Source organism: Dama dama, chromosome 18 (assembly GCF_033118175.1).
Source record: "Dama dama isolate Ldn47 chromosome 18, ASM3311817v1, whole genome shotgun sequence".
Classification (NCBI taxonomy): Eukaryota; Metazoa; Chordata; class Mammalia; order Artiodactyla; family Cervidae; genus Dama; species Dama dama.
In genome coordinates this window covers 21,632,034-21,652,628 of record NC_083698.1, presented here as the reverse complement: position 1 = coordinate 21,652,628, position 20,595 = coordinate 21,632,034, and the positions used below count along the sequence as shown (strand labels likewise).

At 36.0% G+C, this 20,595-nt stretch overlaps 2 protein-coding genes across 2 annotated transcripts in view; one reads left to right on the top strand and one right to left on the bottom strand.

The window, feature by feature from the left end:
* The window catches only part of DGKB (diacylglycerol kinase beta), an 820,417-nt gene that overhangs the window by 292,370 nt on the left and 507,452 nt on the right, over positions 1 to 20,595 (top strand). Inside the window, exons 15-17 of the mRNA XM_061165003.1 lie at positions 4,617 to 4,733; positions 15,431 to 15,504; positions 19,074 to 19,148. Of these exons, the coding sequence (XP_061020986.1) occupies positions 4,617 to 4,733; positions 15,431 to 15,504; positions 19,074 to 19,148 (266 nt within the window). The remainder of the gene's footprint in view (positions 1 to 4,616; positions 4,734 to 15,430; positions 15,505 to 19,073; positions 19,149 to 20,595) is intronic.
* Positions 6,430 to 8,785, bottom strand: LOC133072112 (U3 small nucleolar RNA-associated protein 14 homolog A-like). The gene has a single exon (XM_061165004.1). The coding sequence runs from the start codon at positions 8,740 to 8,742 to the stop codon at positions 6,430 to 6,432; it is 2,313 nt and encodes a 770-aa protein (XP_061020987.1). The 5' UTR covers positions 8,743 to 8,785.

Below are 20,595 nucleotides of genomic sequence, written 5' to 3'. Positions count from 1 at the left end.
TTTATATCTAGGATAATTTATCTGGCAGAACAAAATTTACCTTAATTATAATAAAGTAATTTAGTTTGTGATTTAGAGCCCCAAAACTTAAAAAAAAAGAACTGAAGGTGAAGTGATAAGTACTGCCCTGTATTATCACAGCGCAATTTTATCCTGAATAAAGATGCAAAATAATGCTGGCGAGCTCTTCCTGAAATTTTTCTATAACTTCAGCATTGGAAGTAACATTCTTAGATATCATAATAGAATTTGGCCAGTCAGGGAGTATCAACCCCCAATGCGGGCCAGTGACATTTTTGTGGACATCAGATTTTTCAAAGATGTAATTGCTTGACCATTCCTGTGCCTCATATAGAATCTAAAAGAAGTAAAGATGTTCTTAGTGGAAATAGGGAAAAGTATTCAACTACCCTCCTGTTATCCTATGCTGCTTAAGTACAATATAGTGAATAGCTCAGAGGGACTTCCATACAGTTTGGAAATAAACATGAAAAAAATGAGTATAATGCAAAGAAAACCATGGGAAAATATTAAATGGTTTATGAGTCTTTCCTGTTTTTAAATTGTCAGTCTGATTAATTCTAGGAATTTCAACCACTAAGCATATTTCCAACAAACAAAGAAACCACTTTATTCTTGGTGGTGGTGGGGTGTGTGTGTGTGTGTATTTGAATAAATATGTTTTATTATCTAGATCATATAGTAAAATTCACCTGCTGATGAGTCAACTGAAGCTTTTTCATTAATCTGTGACATACCTCTTATGATTCTGGACTTTAAAAATAAAATTTTAACAATTGAAAAGTTAATTTAGGGTTTTAAAATTTTTTTATTTTACAATTGCTACTAGAAAGCATTAGTTTGGTCTAGTCCACAGTTTTCTCAGAGGGATGACCCCCCAGAAAGACACAAAATCACTTAAACAAGTGCTTTCTGCCAGCTAGAGATTCTCAACCACACAGGATTTCCCCCAGCTATACACTTTTTTATTGTTTTGTTGCTAAGTCATGCCCAACTCTTTTGGGACCCCAAGGACTGTAGCCAACTAGGCTCCTCTCTCCATGGGACTTCCCAGGCAAGAATACTGGAGTGGGTTGCCATTTCCTCTTCCAGGGTATCTTCCCAACCCATGGATCAAATGTATCCAGCATTGCCAGGTGGATTCTTTACCGCTAAGCTACCAGGGAAGCCCAGCTCTATGGGCTAAGAATAAAATACTATTAATTGATAACTTGGTAATTCTTTACAGATATACACTCACATGTTTTATTTATTTATTTATTTTTATTTTTTTCACTCACATGTTTTAAATGCCCAGAATTACATTTATAAATAGTATGGACACAAATGCTGAGTTTCATTGTGACTAGTCAACTTAAATTTTGTTTAGATCTTATAACTCAAGCATTTGAGAATTTAATGCTAAATAAAAATGTTGGATTACAAGGCAGAATATATGATATATAAATAATAACTTTCACAATGTAGATTTTTACAAAATATTGTTACCACATTTTATTTACCTGCATGTTAGAACTCAGAAAAAAATAACCCCACACCCACCAAGTATTACATGCTTGAACTCAGTGCAACATGCTATGGATTTTCAAATGTAGGTTGCTGAGCTTTACTCATCTAAAAATATGCCTATTGTAATTAGTTAACTTTTTCATATATATGTATTTGAAAATATAACAAACATTTTACATAATGATGATATTAAAGAGCACCCTAATGGAAGAACCATACCTATTTTACATTATTCACAATAATTTTCATTTATTTAGCACATGCACTAATATACGCACAATATTAGAACTTTATACATTTTCTTTTAAGCCATACACAACTTTGAGAAATAGGTATTGCTAACTCCATTTTGAGTAAAAGTCAATTCTCTAAGGCTACATAGTATTTAAGTAGCGAAGATGGATTCCACTTGGGATTTCTGACTCCAAATCTCATCCTATAATTCACTCATTTATTCATTATACCCTTAACTATCTGTGGACAAAATGTAATTTTCAAGCTTAGAAAGAATGATCTGTTCCTTAAAATATGAATATTTTTGCCAGAAATTCTGCTTATATGAAAATACATCAGTTTCCAAAGAATTTGAATTTCAGGACTCCTATTGCACAAGCCATTTTTATCTACACAAAAATATATTCAGTGCACCATGAAATTGCAAGGACTATAAAAGGGCTATGCTGATTAGCATTTATTTTGGTCCAAGAAGTTTTCTGTTCCATTTGGCCTTAATATATATCAAAAGAGCTTTACTTTTAATTCCACTTAAAAATATTTTCCTAAATGACAGTAATTGAGAAGTAATTGACAAAATACATGCAAATATAGGAACAGAAATGTATATATGTATCTGAATATGTAATAGAGAATACATGGCACTCAGACCTTTAAACACACATGGGAGACATTGCTAATTGATCAGGACAGTTTTTCACATCAAGTTTAGACATGCCTTAGGAGTTCTTCTCAACACAATATTTCAGGCACTTTAAATTGCTTGATTTTTTGAATGTTAAGATTGATTTATATCTGCATTCATTTTTAGTGATTTTTTTCAGGCACTGATCTAGGATTTAATGTGAAACAGTTAAGCAAAGTCATTTCTCTATGGAGCTTTGATTTAAAGTGTAAGAAGACCAGTATTAAATAGATAATATTTTAAATTATATAAAAAATATGCATACACACAAACATATAAAGGAATAGAGTCTAATGTTTGACCAGGAGCAAGAAAAGCTGTCTGGCAGAGTGCAGAATGGTTGTGAGAGCCCTGTATTAAAAGCACAGTTATTGTGATCAAGAAACAAAGATGTAAAGAAAAAAGAAACAAAGATGGGGTTGGTGTAGCTGGAGTGCAGTAATTAGGGATGAGTGTGGCTGTTACATAGAGAATCAACTGGAGGGAGACAAAATGGAAAGTGATTGACTCATTAAGGTGATGGCCACAATAATTAAGGCAAATAAGATAATGGGGGCTTAAAACATGTAATGATAGATGTGATGAATAATCATCCAGTTTGGGATTTATTTTTAAGGTGGATAGGGAGAAACTTTTTAATAGTTTTTATTGTTTCAGGATTCATATGCATTCTAGATACTTATGTGGACAGAGAGAAAGGGCATTTGTTTATAGGAATTAAGCTCCTGGGGGATCTCTGAACAGTGTTGACTTAAAAAATAGTTACAACCTAAAAGCTCAGGGTTATGTTTTATTTGGTGGGAATTTTTAGGACTTCAAGCCTGAGAGACAACATTTCAAGTAACCCTGAGAGAACTGCTCTGAGGATGTGAGGGCAGGAGTCAGGTTATATAGAAATTTGCAACAAAAGGCAGGTAGTATGAACATCAAAAACATTTTTGTGAATTAAAACCATATATCTCAAGTTAAGAAATTTGGAGCTTCTTCTGTATGGGCAGATGCAAGAATTTGGACACTGAAATCATTCCTTTCATATGCATCTCAGCTATCTAGGACCAGTATCCTGCATTTTTTTCACACCCTGAGTTCCTCAGTGCTCACCATAGGGAGTGGCTGCAAGGTGGTATTGTTCTTCCAGATTGCCCTTAGGGGTCAGAAATCCACATTTAGAGGGATGAAATTGCTGATCTCTGTGATATTCTTGTTTACTGATATGGCAAGAATATTCCTTTTCTCAACAGGGAATATAAACTTAGGCTTCATTATCAAATTGAAGTTGAAAGCCCTGGGTGTAAATGAAGTTACCTAGGGAGTGTGTGTAGACAGTGAAGATGAGAGGCCCAAGGGAAAGGTCAAGGGTTAAATGTTGAGATTATAAGGTTGGAGGAGGAATAAGAGAAAAGACTTAGGGAGAAGTTAGTAAAGAGGAGCGCTAAGGAAAGTGTTCTGGAACCCAGCTGAAGCAAATTTCCTAGAGAGAAAAGGTCAATTCTGTCAAATGCTGCTTAAAAATTGAGAAGTTGAAGACTGATCAACAAGTGCAGCAAATGAGCATGTCATTGGTGATTTGCATAAAAGGTGAACTGGTACATTAATGGTAATAAAAGCTTTTTAGGTTGGGTTGAAAAGAGTGAGAGGAGAAGAAATAGAAACAGGAAGAAGACAACCATGAAAATGTTTTCTGTTATGGTGAATATAAGTGTTAGCTGGGAAGGAATGTGTGTTTTAAGTTTTATGTCACTCTTGATGATCAATAGTAGTTTAAGGGTCTATCATGTATTCATTTTCAATATTGCATGTATTCATAAGCACTAAATTTAGTGCTTGGTACAAATTTATTTACAGTCCTGTAGTATTATCTGTACCATTGTTTATGAAAGTGATTAGCTTTAGTAGTCCTTAAGAAATTTTAACAGAGTCATAATTGGGCACCTAGGATAATATGTTTTGGTTTTCTTTTGCAACCTTTCTTTAACTGATACTTTGGCCATGCATCTATCATATATTTTGAGCCAGTAGAAAGCATCTGGTTTCATATTATTCACTAGAAACACCAAATTAGGAAGCTGAGTCCAAGTTAGTAGCCATGAAATTCTTCTTTATGTTGCCTTTGTAGTAAAGCAATTAAATATTTTCAATATTTTGATAAAAGATTTTTTCCTAACAGGAAAGACAAGCAACAGTGAAAAGGGAAAAGGGTAGTTCCCAGCAGTCAAACAAAGTGACTGACAAGAACAAAATGCAAAGAGCCAACTCTGTTACTGTGGATGGACAAGGCCTACAGGTAGGATTATTTTAATCCAAATTTTAGTAGCTTTCATATTTGTTACTTTGGTGCTCTTAGAGGGGCATATGTCCAGCTATCAACACATTTATTTAATGTGCAAATTTGTTCAGTAGATAATTTTAGAAACATTTTTATTAATTTATCAAGATGTCAGTTTTAGAGTTGATTGACAGAGTGACATTCTGATTAGATTAATCATTTATGATGGTGTCTTCATTTAAACTCAAATTGATAAGAGATCTTTTGTCAATCTGAAGCTTTTGCAAATTATTATTAAATATAATATTTGTGTTATATATGTGCATTATTTATTTCAAAGCATGCTTTCTCCCTATATATTATTGTATCTATTTGGTAGTCATTTTGATTGAAAAAATGTTTTCAGAAAATAATAAAATGAACTCTTCTGTGTGGAATTTTTTTCAAATCAATAATAAAAATAAAGAATCCATTATAATTTATCCATATCTTCCATTGTTTTAAGTTGAAACTGAAACTGCATATATGTATCTAGTTTAACACAGGTAACTCAAAATCATGCTCTTAGTACTTTAAAAACCTCTGAGTTACCCCTAGGGGTCCCTGACATCAAGAGGAACATTTCTTCCCATCTCTATTTTAAATGTTTAATATTATTTAGCTCATTAATTTTACTGCGCTATGTCTTTGCCGCTGGGCACAAGCATTCTCTAATGATGGAGAACAGGGCTGCTCGCTCTTGTGGTGCTCCGGTTTCTCACTGTCCGCGTCTCTTGTTGCAGGGCACAGGCTCTAGGTACTCAGGCTTCAGCAGTTGCAGCGCACAGGCTCAGTGGTTGTGGCCCCCCAAGCTCAGTTGCTTCATGGCATGTGGAATCTTCCTGGACCAGGAATTGAACCTGTGTCCCTTTCAAACATGAACACAATCAAAGAACTCGGCTTAATCTATGGATTAAGTTTTTGTGGTTGTTGTTTTGTTTTCTGAAGTTATTTTTCTTTTGTTTTCCTATCTGTATGTTTCTCTCTTCCAATTTCTAATTCTTTTCCTTAAGAATATGCTGCAGTTTTTATGTTCTCCAAGAAAATTTACCAACCTCTTACTACACAAAGATATAGTATGTTACATACTTGAATTCGATATATATTATTTTATATCTTTTTCACTTATTATTTTGTCTGTGATTCTATGGGTTATGTCTTTTATGTCCTTAGTTTGCAAGGACAGTTGAGATCACATGGTAGTTGCCTAAATGCTTGCTTCTTCATTGTTTTGAGTGTCTCACTGAAAACAATAATCATTGCTTACATATTGATAATCAGATTACTGATTTTTTGACATAATAAAACATATTGTGAATAGAAAATTGCTTATGAATCATTAAATTCAAATGTGAAAAGAGGAAATTCTGAATGATAAAATTATTTACATTGGTCAGAGAGTATAGAAGTTAATTATCAAAAGAGGAAATCAATGTCTACACATTTTGAAAGGCATACTTGTGTATTAAGCAATCTCACTGAAAGTCCCAAATATAAAATTTATCCACAATTTTTTTTTAAATAGATAAAAATGCCTTTATTTCTAAAACATGGCTTAACTACACCCACGGTGTGCTAAGCTTGTTTTGGAATCATCTTGCAGCTGTAAGTAAAATCAGGTCAGTGGAGGCTGGGTTATCAGTTCCCAGCACCAAGGTGTCACTACCTCAGCAATTCAATCCACACAGTTATTCTCCAGATGTTTTTTGTGATGTATGGAGAGTCGTTTTGGACACCTCTGTATGACAGAGAGGTCCGACCTCGAGGAAGATCGGTAGCCCACATCCTCCGCTTTGATAGGCTTAATGCTGTGGCCTGGCCTGGTGACAGCCTTGGGCATGGTCAGCTTTTGGAGGGCCCTCTGGGTGTTCCACGTGGATCCTATGGGGGTCTGGATGGTCCTTTGAAATTGCTGATGGTGTGTGAATGGATGCGGAAGCACCTGCACCTGATGAGCTGCTGCATGGATGTTCCGCTTCTCATTGATAATCACATTTGGCAAATTCTTGTCTTTCCTTGGAGGACCCTCAGGGGCTTTAATGAGAAACTGGCGTCTCTTCTTGGCGCTGGGCTTCAGGCCCATACCACCCCACTCGCCCCAGCCAGGCAGAGTCAGGTCCAGGTCCTTTGGCTTACTGGCCTCCACAGCTTCCCTCTTCTCTTTCAAGAAGTCTCTGATGACATCATCCCCAGCAAAAGCTTCCTTTGACATCTGCCTTTGATCTTTCTCTTCTCTATCTTCCAACTCCTGTACAGTCATGGGAACTGCCAAGGACTTCATGGAAGGCGATTTTGTGGTTAGGAGGTTCTGGAGATCAATCATTTGTTCCTTCCTTTTCTTCTCCTTGGGGGCACCAATATGATTACTTAGATTCTTCTCCAACTGCAGCCCTTCCACTGCAGTTCTGGGAAGCTCCTTGTTTTCCACACACCCTTCTCTGCCCAGCCCCTCCAGCTCATCCAGAGTCTGAGCTCTCTCTGGCCTCTGCAGCAACACAGGCTCCTCGTCCTCCCTGGCAGGTTCCTCTCTCTGAGCTGTCCTCGCTGAACTCAGTTCTTGCTTCCCCGACTGATGGTTCTCCATGATGAGTTTCTGAGACAGTGCCCTCAATTCGGACAGCACCTCCTGGCTGCTAGGATCCTTTGTTACACGTCTGTGCACTGGCTCCGCCATGTGGTTGAGCTCAGACTTCTGTCTAAGTGATCGCCTTTCCTCAAATTCTTTCAAGAGAGTTTCTTCTTCCACCACTGCTCTTTCTTCCTCACTTTCAGAAGTCACCTGGGCTTCAGGCTCAGCAGGGTCTTCCAGGTCTTTCTGGACCTCAGCCTCTTTGGCATCACTGAAGTGATTCCGCAACATCCAGGGGTTCAGTCCATTTGCCTTTATCTGCACCCCATTCACCATGTCAGGGACAAGAGTTTCTTCCTCTTCCTCCTGGCCTTCCTCCCCTTCCTCACTCTCAGAGGCCGTCCGGACCTTCTGCGTCAGCTCTTTGTTCCTGGCCAGCTGTTCCTGCACAGCCTGGCACGCCTCCAGGTCATATTTGGCCATAATTGCCTTTGATTTTGCCCATTTCCCACTGTTCTGGTGCTTAAGGCTCATTCGCTCCATCATTCTGGCCTTGTCAAGTTTTTTCAGTTCTTCCAGTGCTGCAGCAGGATTGACCTTCTGCAGCTTCTCAAAATCTTTTAAGGCTTGCTTGGCCTTTCCTTTCTTCAGAATTCTGTGATACTTTTTGCTTTTGATTCTCTTCTCCCTTCGAGCCCTGGCCTCATAGTAGGACTGCAGGGCCCGGGCCCTTTGAAGCTCTGCTTGGCGTATCTTTACCTCCTCCAGGCTCATAGCTTTGAGAGAGGCCTTTTCCTTGGGAGTCAGGAAAGGGTCCATCACGGGCTGCTTGTTCTTATGGAGAAGATTAAATATCTCCTGCTCCAGGGGAGTTCCTGCCTTCCAGCCACTGACCACATGTTCGATGGGAGCAAAGGCTGACTGGGGCTTGCTCAGGGGAAAAACCAGCTGCTCTGCTTGCCGGTTCTTCAGAACGACAGGATCCCATTTGGAGAGGATTTGGGAGCTTTTATTGAATGCCACTTCTCTGTGGATCCGCTCAATCTCTTCTCTCTGAAGTGGTAACTCCACAGTCTTCTTTGATTTCACTCGATTCAGCTGCTTTTTCACAGCAGCCAACAGGGATGAAGTTTTAACAGGCTCAAGCAGATCTGAAAGGACCAGCTTTTCTCCTGATCCTTCAGAACTTACATTGAACTCTGACACCTTCAGACTAGCCTCAGACCTCTCAGCCAATTTCTGCCTATCCTTTCCATTAAGTGAACTGATTGATTCCAGAAGCTTCTGATGCTTTCTTTCTCCATCATTGTCCCCTTCATCTTCACTGGTGCTCAAGGGGTAGTCTTTTGGCAAATCCTCTAGTTCTTTCTGTTGGTTCGAAGCCAGAAGGTTGCTCTCTGCAGCCTGGTTCGCGCTCATCTCAGCAGCCTGTCTCTCACATGGACCAGGTGTGGAAGTCGAAAAGCAAAATGTATCCACAATTTTGATAGCAAAAACTTTTAGTTTAGTGATCCTGTGAAATTTTTAGTGAAAAATAATCAACATTTGTAGTTTTAGTAGGTCAATTGATGATATTGAGTTTAAATCTTTAGTTACTCTGGGTTCCTGCAATGAAAATAACAAAAGGAAACCTAATTTTGACTTTTTCACACATTTTAAAATTCAAATATATTTCACACAAATATATTTCACAACATACTTCCAACATACATGGATGGGAAACATGCATCATTTGTTAAACAGTATATGCTAGCCACTGTGATAATATTTTATGCCTATTAAGTGATCCTTCTCAATGATATCTGAGATAATTATGAATTCTTAAGTCTCCAACATATAATAAATATTATTACCACTTTAAAAATGAATACATTGATGTTCTAAAGTAAAATTATTCCTAGGGCCTCTCAGTGAGGTGAGAATGAAGGCCATCAGACTCAGAGTTTGTGTTACCCTCCTGAGATCCCTGTTCCCTTGGTTAACAAATTTTAACAGGTGTAGAAATGCTAAATTTCTGACCTCCTTGCTCTTCCATGTACTACTTTTGCAAATTTTTTAAACAAAAATTTGAAATTGTTAGAATTATAACTGCTTTAGTCTCTTTCTTAATATTTCTATAGTTACACCTGTCTTTACTTAAACGTCAAAACCAAAATTAAATGGTGCATGCAGAGACTTTAAACTGACATAGGTATATAAGATGTATTTTCTTTTATATTCTAAAGGATGCAAAATTTTCAATCTTATTACAACTAAATCACATCAAAAACAATAGATGATTAACTTTCTCTGTGTATGTGTTTCCTTTCTCTAACCAGATAATAACTTTTTATAGATTTCTTTGACATATAAAATTGTCAGGTAAATTTGTTGGTTAGCAAAGGGAAAGCATCAGCCCTTATAACACATCAGTAAGTAAATACTATGATCATCATCACTTTGATTTTTATCTTAAAAATATTTTACATAATCACTTCACTTTCACATGCAGTAGTCTATTTCACCTCAGCAGAATGGACTAAAATATGATGCACATAGGTGTTCACATAACTTGGGAGAAAATATTTAAAAAGTGGACAATAAATTATTGGATAACTATTTCATACAAAATGTAAAAATAATTTTTGTTGTGGTAATCAATTTTAAAATCATAAAATGCTTATTCTTTGTCACAAAATTTTAAAAGATCTTCCAGAAAATTAATTTTCTGTGAGTTATAAAAATATATATCACCAAAAAGCATTGAGTTGCAGCCCAGTTTGCATATAACTCAGTGACAGAAGAGATCTACATGGCTTACAGACTATTAATCATAGTTAAGCACATTCATCTTACTTCTTTCCAGCTAACCAGCATAATGATCAGGATTATTATTTCTAATTAGAGGAAGTAATAGATCATGTATAACCTTAGGATGAGTCTCATTAATTAACCCGAGTCCTAGGGGACTTCAAATAGAGGTGGTTAGGCACTCCGTCTTTGTCATCGCTCACACCATAGGTTTACATTTAATACATATGATCAAATGTAATTGAAACAATTCCTTAACATGCAAGAGATGTGAAAATACAGATGATTAGCTACATGAGAACAAACAATTAGAAAAAGAGAACAGTTGTTTAAACTGTATTATGCCCATGTTACCTTGTCCCTAAATATTCTTTTGAGAAAAATTTCCAAATGTGTCACTTGCAAACCAAAAAGTCTATAGTTTGTAATACTCTTAGCAAAAAATAAAGAGGAACCTTTATAATGAAATATCTAAAAGTGAACTAGTGTTGTCCCCACCATAGCTGCTTTTCTCTTTCCCTACTGTTTTTATTATTTACAATTATCTCATTCTTATAATTCCCAAAACTGTAAATTAAACATGCATATATGCACTATACAGAAATGTATAGCATGGATATCAAATTTATTCCTTTTCTTTGATTATATGTATATGTATGTCCACTTTGGGATCCTCAGGCTTATTGATTCTAATAATCAGCTCTTCATTGTCATTTTAAGTCTCTAAGTCCAAAATTCCTATTCTATATTTTGGGTATTATAACAACCTCTAAAATGAGTTCTGGTCTCCATAGATATAAAATGTACTCGATTATAAATGAAAATATGGAACTGAATAAGATAAGATGTGTCAGGGCTGAGAATCAGCATTGTCTATAATTTATGTAAGACAGGGAGATTAGGTCTCATTAAGAAGTGAAGAGTAGGGGTATTACCAAGAACTTTGGCCCATGGAACTGAAATGATGGAGTTGCCATTGACTGAGATGGAGAGGGTCTGGATAAATAAAATTTGGAGTAAAATATCTGATGCTGTTCAATATCCAAATGGAAGTGTTTAGTGGGCAGACAGATGTATGAATCTAGAATTCAGGGGTGAGAGTAGATATGAATTTGGGACAGAAGGGCATATTGATTGCACTTAATACCATCACATATGAATTTGCTAAGGGAGAGAGTATATGTAGACAGAATGGTTGAACTGGGATCCCAAACCAGTCTGACCCTAAAGCCATATTCTAAAGTGTTTCCAATATATAAATGAAACTGCTCCTTTATATGACTAAATGTGATCTTGCGTGATTTATTTTTATAGAGGAGAATCCAGTCTGAACTGTTTCTTACTGCATGCAGTGCCTTCACACCTAATTTAGAACCACTCTGCAGGATTTCAAGTATCACACATGCTCTAAAATATTCCTGAACATTCCCCCCACCATCAGTATTTTCTTTGCTATACTGTATTACCCTATCCCAATGTTTTGTTTTTGTTTTTTAAAGACTGCTTTGAGAAGGATTCCATAGACATACCTCAAGCACAAAAGTGGGGCGATGGGAAGCTGAGAACGGGATCAGGGTTCTCTCATACATCAGACAGAGTAATTTGCTTTTCATCTGTTTTATATACTGTTCCACTTGAACTTATTTCAAGTGCTATATAAATATTTACTTCCAAGGTCAAAGAGTTGGGAAGATCCCCTGGAGTGCAAAATGGCTGACCACTCCAGTATTTTTTCCTGGAAAATTCCATGGACAGAGGAGCCTGGCAGGCTACATACAGTCCATGGCATCACAAAGAGTCAGACATGACTGAGCATACACACATGCACAACAGGATTTTTAAAATATTTGTATTTTTGTCTTACTCTTCCCATCCCACTAAAATTTATAACCAAATGCATATGAGATTTTAGGATGACAATAATTCAGTTTTCAAAGTAATTCTTTTATATTTTATTTCAGAATTATTATATAAAAGTAAAAATTCAAAATTTGTCCTGTTAAATACTATATTAGGTACAATTCAAAAGACAATTAGTGAACTTGAATGTGACATTGATGCCTTAGTGCTATCTAATCTTCAGATCTCACTCTAGTTTCATCAGTTGTCTCAATAATGATCTTATAACAAAAGAAGCTAGTTCAGAATCATGCTAGCTTCTTGATTTTTATGGTTGTGTTATGTTTATGTAAGAGAATGTTCTCATATGTAGGCAATCCTAAAAGCCTGGGGTTCTTTTACTAAGGATGAAGAGGAATATGAGAATTAATTTACAAATTATAGTCTCTGTCGGTAAGATGCTGCTTCTTGTTGTTCAGTCGCTCAGTTATGTCTGACTGTTTACGACCCCATGGATTGCAACACACCGGGCTTCCCTGGTCCTTCACCATGTCCCAGAGCTTGCTGCTTCTTACTTCAGGACTATAAGTGAACACAGTAGTTGTTTACTTTTAACTCATCAGACTTGAAAATGGCTACGTAGTACTGTAGGTCTTTGGCTCTCAAATCTAAAAACACGGTCTTTGGTCTCCTGGCCCCCAAATTTAGTGTGCTAGATTTTATAGTAACAAAGTTTAGCAGAATTCTAAAGCTTTTTGAATGAGCATTGAAATGCTCAAATGAGCATTGATTGCCTGAAACCATAACATTTCTTACATAAATACCACCATTGTTAAATGATCCCATAATACCAGAATTTCTGTGGTTCTGATATGGAATCATGTATTGCTCCTTAAGTGGAGGCTATGTTAGGTCAGGTGACTTATCTGTTAGAATAATTGTCAAATAGGCACTATTCTGTAGTCTCTGATAACTTACAAATAAATATTGAAGTTTTTAATGTCTTATTTTTATACAGTATTATTTTACAAGTCTAATTTATGGTAAGGGGATATGTGAGGAAAAGTTTGATGGCTTAGTTTTATTTCTGTTCTTCCATTTGCTCGGTACTTAACTTTTGTGACTTGTAGAGTATCATCGTTATCCTAAATTCTTTATTTAGATACTCTCATATTTTTTAATCCATTTGATGTAATTATCCATCTGCTGACTCCTAAAAATGACATCTAGGTTTTTGTATTTTGAGATCCTCTGCAGACTATATTGGGGCTTCCCAAGTTGCTCAGTGGTAAAGAACCCACCTGCCAGTGCAGATGTGGGTTTGATCCCTGGGTTGGGAAGATCCCCTGGAGAAGGAAATGGCAACCCACTTACCTGGGAAATCCCAGACAGAAGAGCCAGGCAGGCAGGCTACAGTCCATGGGGTCACAAAGTGTTGGATATAGCTTAGTGACTAAACAACAGACTATACTATATTCTAGTGGGATCTTCGTAATAATGTCTCCTCAGAACACAATTGTCTGTAGCATGCTACTGACCTTTTTTTGATAAATCATAATTATGTCTTTCAACATTTCAATTAATAAACCTTTCTGAAAGACACTCCAGAATATATTTTCAAGTCAGTTAGAAAATTTGCCCAAATAAATGTAATGTAATCTCATGTAATGGTAAGCTGAATGTTGAATTTTTGGATGATCACCCTAACTTAGTATTTGGGTTCAGATGCTTATGTTTTCCTGAAAATTTTTATTTACCTTGAGAATGCCACTTCCTTTTAAAAATAAGGACTAGCAATTCAAATTAAGTTAAAAGATCAACTAAAATCCACATGTTACTTTTTTGCATGTAAAAATGCTAGGACTTCCACCCGATTTGTAATAGAATGAGAAGTAAAGGAGGCTGAATACTAGTTGTCAGAGGTGTGTTTTGGTGTTCAGCTTTTAATGAGGGAGAGCGGAAGACACTGCAAGTTTGTAACACAATGGCTTCACCTCGGAGGCACCTTCTATACAGTAATAATTGAGCTCATGGAATTCAGGGGAGAAGAGCTGGGAAGTTACTCCAGGTTCAGCTCATCCATCTCATCTCCCAACTGAACGAGAGATTAATCAGAAACAAAATCCACGTGCCCTCTTTACAAAGGGAAGTTAAACTGAGTCAGAAAGATTAGCTTGTGAGGAGAACAAGTTAAATAAGAGTAGAACTGCGAATGTTTTATTCAAGCTCCTCCTACAGTCTGAAGATGTTACCAATTTCTCAGTGCCTATAATCATTAGAAAAATGGCATCTCACAGGAATTAGAAGAAAATAGATTGGTATGATATTTTAACATATTGTTTAACAAGCAAAAGGAAACAAGATGACATGGTGAAATGGTTGTTTTTAATCTCCTCATTGAATATTTCAGGTACTTTCTAAGGGAAAAATACCAGAGCAATAAAGGATATTTTGAATCTACTTTGAAAAAGTAGACTGATCTAAAAGCTTTCAACTTAATATTTAGAGAATTACATTAGTTGCATGTTTTATTATTAAAATATTGTTCTAATCAAACTATGTTTAAATGGGAGTTACATAGTCATACATTGAATAGAAGTACTTTTATTTAAAAGAGCTTATCTCTTAACATTGAACTTGAGTAAAATACAAGTGTTCTTTGCTACTCTATCAAAAGATAATTTCTCCCCCTCATCAATGAAATGCTATTACCTTACCTACTTTATTTCTGGTGATACTTTTTACTACTAAATATATATTTATTTGTTTCTCATGTTTCTCTACCAGATTATAAGCTCCACTAGGACAGGAACTTTTTTGGATTAAATCAAGTATATAATGATGAAAAGTGCATGGCATATAGGGACTCGGTCAATTTAATGAATTCCTGTTTAGCAAGTAGCCTGGATTAACTGGCATTCTGCTTCTCAAGTAGGAAAAGAAAGCATTGAGGAAGTGTTGTGTAGATGGGGACGCAGGCTAAAAGTGGCCCCAAAGGATCTTATCTAGAGTCTTGTTCACAAGTCACTGGGAAGATGGATTCCAAATGTGCTACAAAGCTCTGGAGTAGGGATCATGTCTAAGACAGATCAATAATCTGAGCTCTTTCTTTCCTAACTTTCTTCCCCACTATATTCTGCTTTATTCTGGGTGGTTTACTCAGTGTCCTGCGAGTGGACCTACTGTTTTCATCTCATAGTACTGACAGATTATTCTCTTTTCATATTATACCTACCTTACCCGCTGCCCCTGTTCTTAGTGGCGTGGTATTCCTGTTGGAGATAAAGCACAGGGTTTAAATTCGTTATTAAATAGATCTAGTGTCTATTATCTATCTCTGCTGTTTATCTCCTCATTCCAGGACAAATGAACCATATTTTTGAATTTGCTAATTGGCACGTCATAAAGTAGAAATAACAAGGAGTTCTCTTTATATCTAATGTAAATAATTTGTCCACATATTCAACTTTTCTTCTAGATCACTCCAGTTCCTGGTACTCATCCACTTTTAGTTTTTGTGAACCCCAAAAGTGGTGGGAAGCAAGGAGAAAGGTATGTTTTTAAAAATCAGTTCTATTTACTGATTTTTAAAAAAGTCAGCTTTATTTACTGATTTAAAAAAATCAGCTTTATTACTATTTCATATACATGTGAAAAGAGAAACTAAATTTATGGTATAAAAACATTTAAAACTATTATCCTTCATGGTTCAATAATTTTAATTTGAAATAAATGGTGCTGTCATCTCTGTGTAACAATGTATATTGGTATGATCTCTCCCTATTTTACAGTTGAAATTTTAATATAGTAATGGCCTTTTGTAGAGATTTTATTACCATAAGTCAGATATCTGAATTCTCTCCACCCTGCCTATTACCTCCCTAGCTATTAACAAAGAGTTTTGCATACAACACAGCTCCATAAATACTGTTGAATGAAAATTGGTTCTTGAGATGGTCAACAGGTGACTTCAAGTAAACCATCCCCCAGTAGTAAGGAACGGAATTCGTCGCCTGCCCAGTAGGAAGAAACAGAATTTACATTCAGCTTCTAGACAAAATATATTTTAATGATTATCTGCATGTGTGTTTGGAGAACATGATGACATATAAACTGGAGAAGAATAGTATATTTATTAAGAATTTTAATGAGCTGCATTAAATTCTGGTGTCTCAGTTTTCCTGTGGACAATATTTTTTTTCTTTTTGTAAAATTAATGATTAAATTCTAATAATTACTAAAAATATGAAAATTGCCACACTGAAGAGTAAATCTTATGTTATCCTAAGGGGTGTCATAAACAGAAATTTAGTTGTTACCTGTTACCTTAATAATTTCTAGAAATTTTTACTAATCCCAGTCAAAAAATGAGCAATCAGATAAAAGCACTCACACAAACACTATGATAATAAAATAGAAATTTCTATTGTGGTTTTACCAAATAATGAAGTTGAAATGTTTCTATGAATAATGGAATTTTGAAAAGTAATTTCCTTTCCTATCATTTAACTTTCCAACTTTATTTCAGTTAAATGAAGAATGGTCATTTTCCACTCAATAAAATATTATTTCTGCTTAAAAAGTTTTCCCTCTTTACCACCATACATATATATTTTAAACTCTGCTAAATATGATAGAAATTATTTTAAATAACTAGTGGCTTAGTGATATAAAGTATTTATAATGCTTTACTAAAGAGACTACTTGCCTTACCTTTTAGACACATAAATAGTAAATGATGATGATAAAATCATTCCTCCTTTACTACTTATAGTTTGTTTGTTGTTTATGATATTGATATCTTGAAAAGAAGCATACTCTTCACAAAGCAATAGATGATACTAAAATTCATATTGGAAATTAGAAACAAATGGAGTATAAAGTGAAAAATAATTTCAAATGGAAAAATCCCCCTCAAATTAAGAGAACATTAATCTTGCTGAATGACCCTTAAATGAAATATCTTTCTCCCTCTTCTCCCAGTACTTAAAAATAATTCTTTAAAAAATATAGATAGATACACTGAAATGATCAGTAAATTAAATTTAATGGGGCAAGGAGGATATTTGAGTGTTCCTGTATACACACTCACTTACGTTTTGTCCTTTATACACTAACAAGGACCAATTCAAAGTCAAAAGAACTGTAAATATATTTAAAGGAGATCTATTATGTGTGTGATCACAAATTGTCCTGAATGCATAGCAGACATCTTTCACAAATAAACAGGATTCTATTCAGGGTTTTCTTTTCAAAATATATTTCTTCCCTGGCGGCTTAGATGGTAAAGAATCCACCTGCAATCCAGGAGACCTGGGTGCGATCTCTGGGTTGGGAAGATCCCCTGGAGGACAGCATGGCAACCCACTCCAGTATTCTTGCCTGGAGAATCCCCATGGACAGAGGAGCCTGGCGGGCTACAGTCCGTGGGGTCACAGAGAGTTGGACACAACTGAGTACCTAAGCACACGGCACAGCATTCAGGGTTTTCCTTTCAAAATACGTAAATTTTCTTCTTTGATGTATTAGGTAAGCAGGAAAAGGTCACAGAAATAAATATGCACACATAGGTAGTTTCCCATACCCATCAACAGTTGTGGAAGTGCTCACACATCATTCAGACAGCAACACTTGAGAGAATCTAGCCCCTGCCAGAAACTGGGGATGAGACAGAAGACACAGTCCTGCAGGAAGGCAGACACATAGATTTTCTACAATAACCCCAAGGTAGAAGCTTAGTTAAGAGTGTTTAAAATAAAGGTGCCAGGAGTGTTCAGAGGAAAACAGTGATTGTCTCTGAAGACTCAAAAGTCTAGCTTTTGAATTGGCTCTAAGTAGGTATTAGACAGGTGAAGGAAGAAAAGAGACATAATTGTGGACGGGTGTGCTGGTTTGGTAGGGAGCCAGAAGATATTCATTGGGGTTGAAATTTAAGAGGAAGAAGGAGAAAGATGAGATATATAAACTATTTTAAATATACTAAAATATTTTATAAGTTTCCTGACACTGGCAGTGATTTTTCTTGTTGGAAACAGCATGGCTGCACTTAAGTAGCAGTACAGAAGAAGGCTGGATAGGCAAGACTTTCACAGATCTGGGGAGAGAACTTGAAAGCCTGCAGTAAGACATGAGATAGAATGACCAGGTATGGTAGACATTACTCAGTTAGAAGGTACAGGATTGTCCTCTGTTTCGGGTGCTGGGAAAAAAGAGGTTCCGAGAATGACTAAAATCATTCTTAAGACACTGGGTGGTATCATTATTCAAGATCTAGAATGCAAGGGTGTTGCACAAGGGAGTGGGAAGACATAAGCAGATATTTGGAGATTTCTATCAGTGAACGTGTGTGTGTGTGTGAAAGCCGCTCAGTCGTGTCTGACTCTTTGTGACCCCATGGACTATACAATTCATGGAATTCTCCAGGCAAGAATACTGGAGTGGGTAGCCTTTCCCTTCTCCAGGGGATCTTCCCGACCCAGGAATCAAACTGGGGCCTTCTGCATTGCAGGTGGATTCTTCACCAACTGAGCTATCAAGGAAGCCATATCAGTAAACATGATATGGATGTATTAAGATATATAGTCATATTTTCACATGTATGTAAAAACTAATTTTAAAAACTAAATATATTCCTTTATGTGTGATATTTTGCCTTAGAATGGGATGTGTGTATACTTAGAAACATTTCTATTGTATTGGTTATACAATGATTAATTTATTTCAGAAAAAATGAATTGTTTGATATGTTCCTGGTGAAATAGTTTAGCAATTTTGTGAGCTAGCTCATCAAGCTGATTGTTTGTGTGAAGTAATTAAGCAGATGGATCACAGTCTTCACTAACATACATACATACATATAAAGTATCCAAAACCATTATATATATGGGATAAATAACTTTCATCTCTGTTAGGGTGGTCCAATTTGTAAATTACACAAGGACCTATTAAGAAAAGATATTTAACTAATTTTATCCTGGTATTTTAAAGTATTTATTTGAAATTGTATTAAGTAATATTCAAAAGCAGGATAGAGAATGTTCCAAATCCATGTGCATTGTAGAATAAAAACTTGGAGGTACCACTAAATTTAATTTTTTTCTACTATGTTTTCACCTTTATAGAATTTACAGAAAATTCCAGTACTTACTAAATCCTCGTCAGGTTTACAGTCTCGCTGGAAATGGACCAATGCCAGGGTAAGTCTAAATATATTATTGCCGTTAACTTATTTAATACTAATTAATTAAATAAGCAGCCTGACAAACCTAGAAATAATGTTATTCAAATACGGCAGCCAGATTAATATAGATAACAATATTGAATATCAACTACATAAGAGTAACTAATGCAGATGTTTTTCAAAATGACCTGTTTCAATCAGATTTTCCTCCTTTTAAAAATATTGTGAAATAATTCTCATACTACTGCTAATGTTAATAATAATAAGAATAATTGCACAAACATACATGTATATTAGCTGGATGCGGAAATAACTAAACCATCTACTGGTTGGAAGTGCTGCTCTCTTTTCCTTTCTTTATTAAATGTAAGATATAGATCTATTACAGAAGAAAAAATGCTGGTTAACAAAGACTGGAAATCATAATGTGATTTTTTTCATTTACTACCTACAAAATCCAATAACTATCACTCTCTTATATGATATTTTGTAATAGGCAAGATGTAGTGAAATACAATTATTTTTCAACAGATACCATATACTTTTGATGTCATCAGTATGCACTGAAATAAATCATTATTAGCTTGACCTGTTTAACTAATTAATGTCATCTTTCACTGATCTGATTTCTGTCTATCAACATGATAGTAAACATTATACCAGATGAAGTAGAAAAAAGCTCCATAAACAAAGTTCTTTTTGAAAAATATGTCAGTATGATCAAAGTAAGTCTCTAGGTTATTCTCAGAAATGAGAAAGCAAATGTTTAAGTTGTCTTTTGAATGCTCAGAATAAAATGTACGCCATCTAATCTTCTATTAGATAAATGAAACTATACGCAATTATTTAGCACAGGCTCCCACACATATACTCATCTTTCTCTTCCCTCCCTGCTACCTGTTGTCCAGGGCCAGTTTCAAATGCTGAGCAGTGATGGGTGGAACCTCCTTGCTGTAGAAGGCAGGCTCCCCATAGGAATTTAGTTCAGAACACAGCCTTTGTCAAACTCCAGTAGAGGATCATGATCAGATTACTGACTAACTCAGCCACATGCAGTAAGTTCCAGCCTTGTCAAAGACAAGCAAAAGTAAAGCCTTGATATTAACACAGATGCTCAACCAGGGTGCCTCTTTTTCTTGTTCTTTAATATTCTCTGCACTTCAAAAAAATAGCTCTTACTCTGCAGGGGCTTCCCAGGTGGCGCTAAAGAACCTGTATGCCAATGCAGGAGCCATAAGAGATGCGGGTTCCATCCCTGGGTTGGGAAGGTCCCCTGGAGGAGGGCAAGGTAACCCACTCCAGTATTCTTGCCTGGAGAATTTCATGAATAGAGAAGCCTGGCAGGCTACAGTCTGTAGGATCACAGAGACTTGGACATGACTGAAGAGACTTAGTATTCAGCACGTACTGCAGGATTAAGGAACCGTGCTTTAAGAAGTTTAGCTACTCCAAGACCTCTGTAG

Coding starts and splice junctions, on each gene's coding strand:
- LOC133072112 (XM_061165004.1), bottom strand. CDS start 8,742: ATGAGCGCGAACCAGGCTGCAGAGAGCAACCTTCTGGCTTCGAACCAA.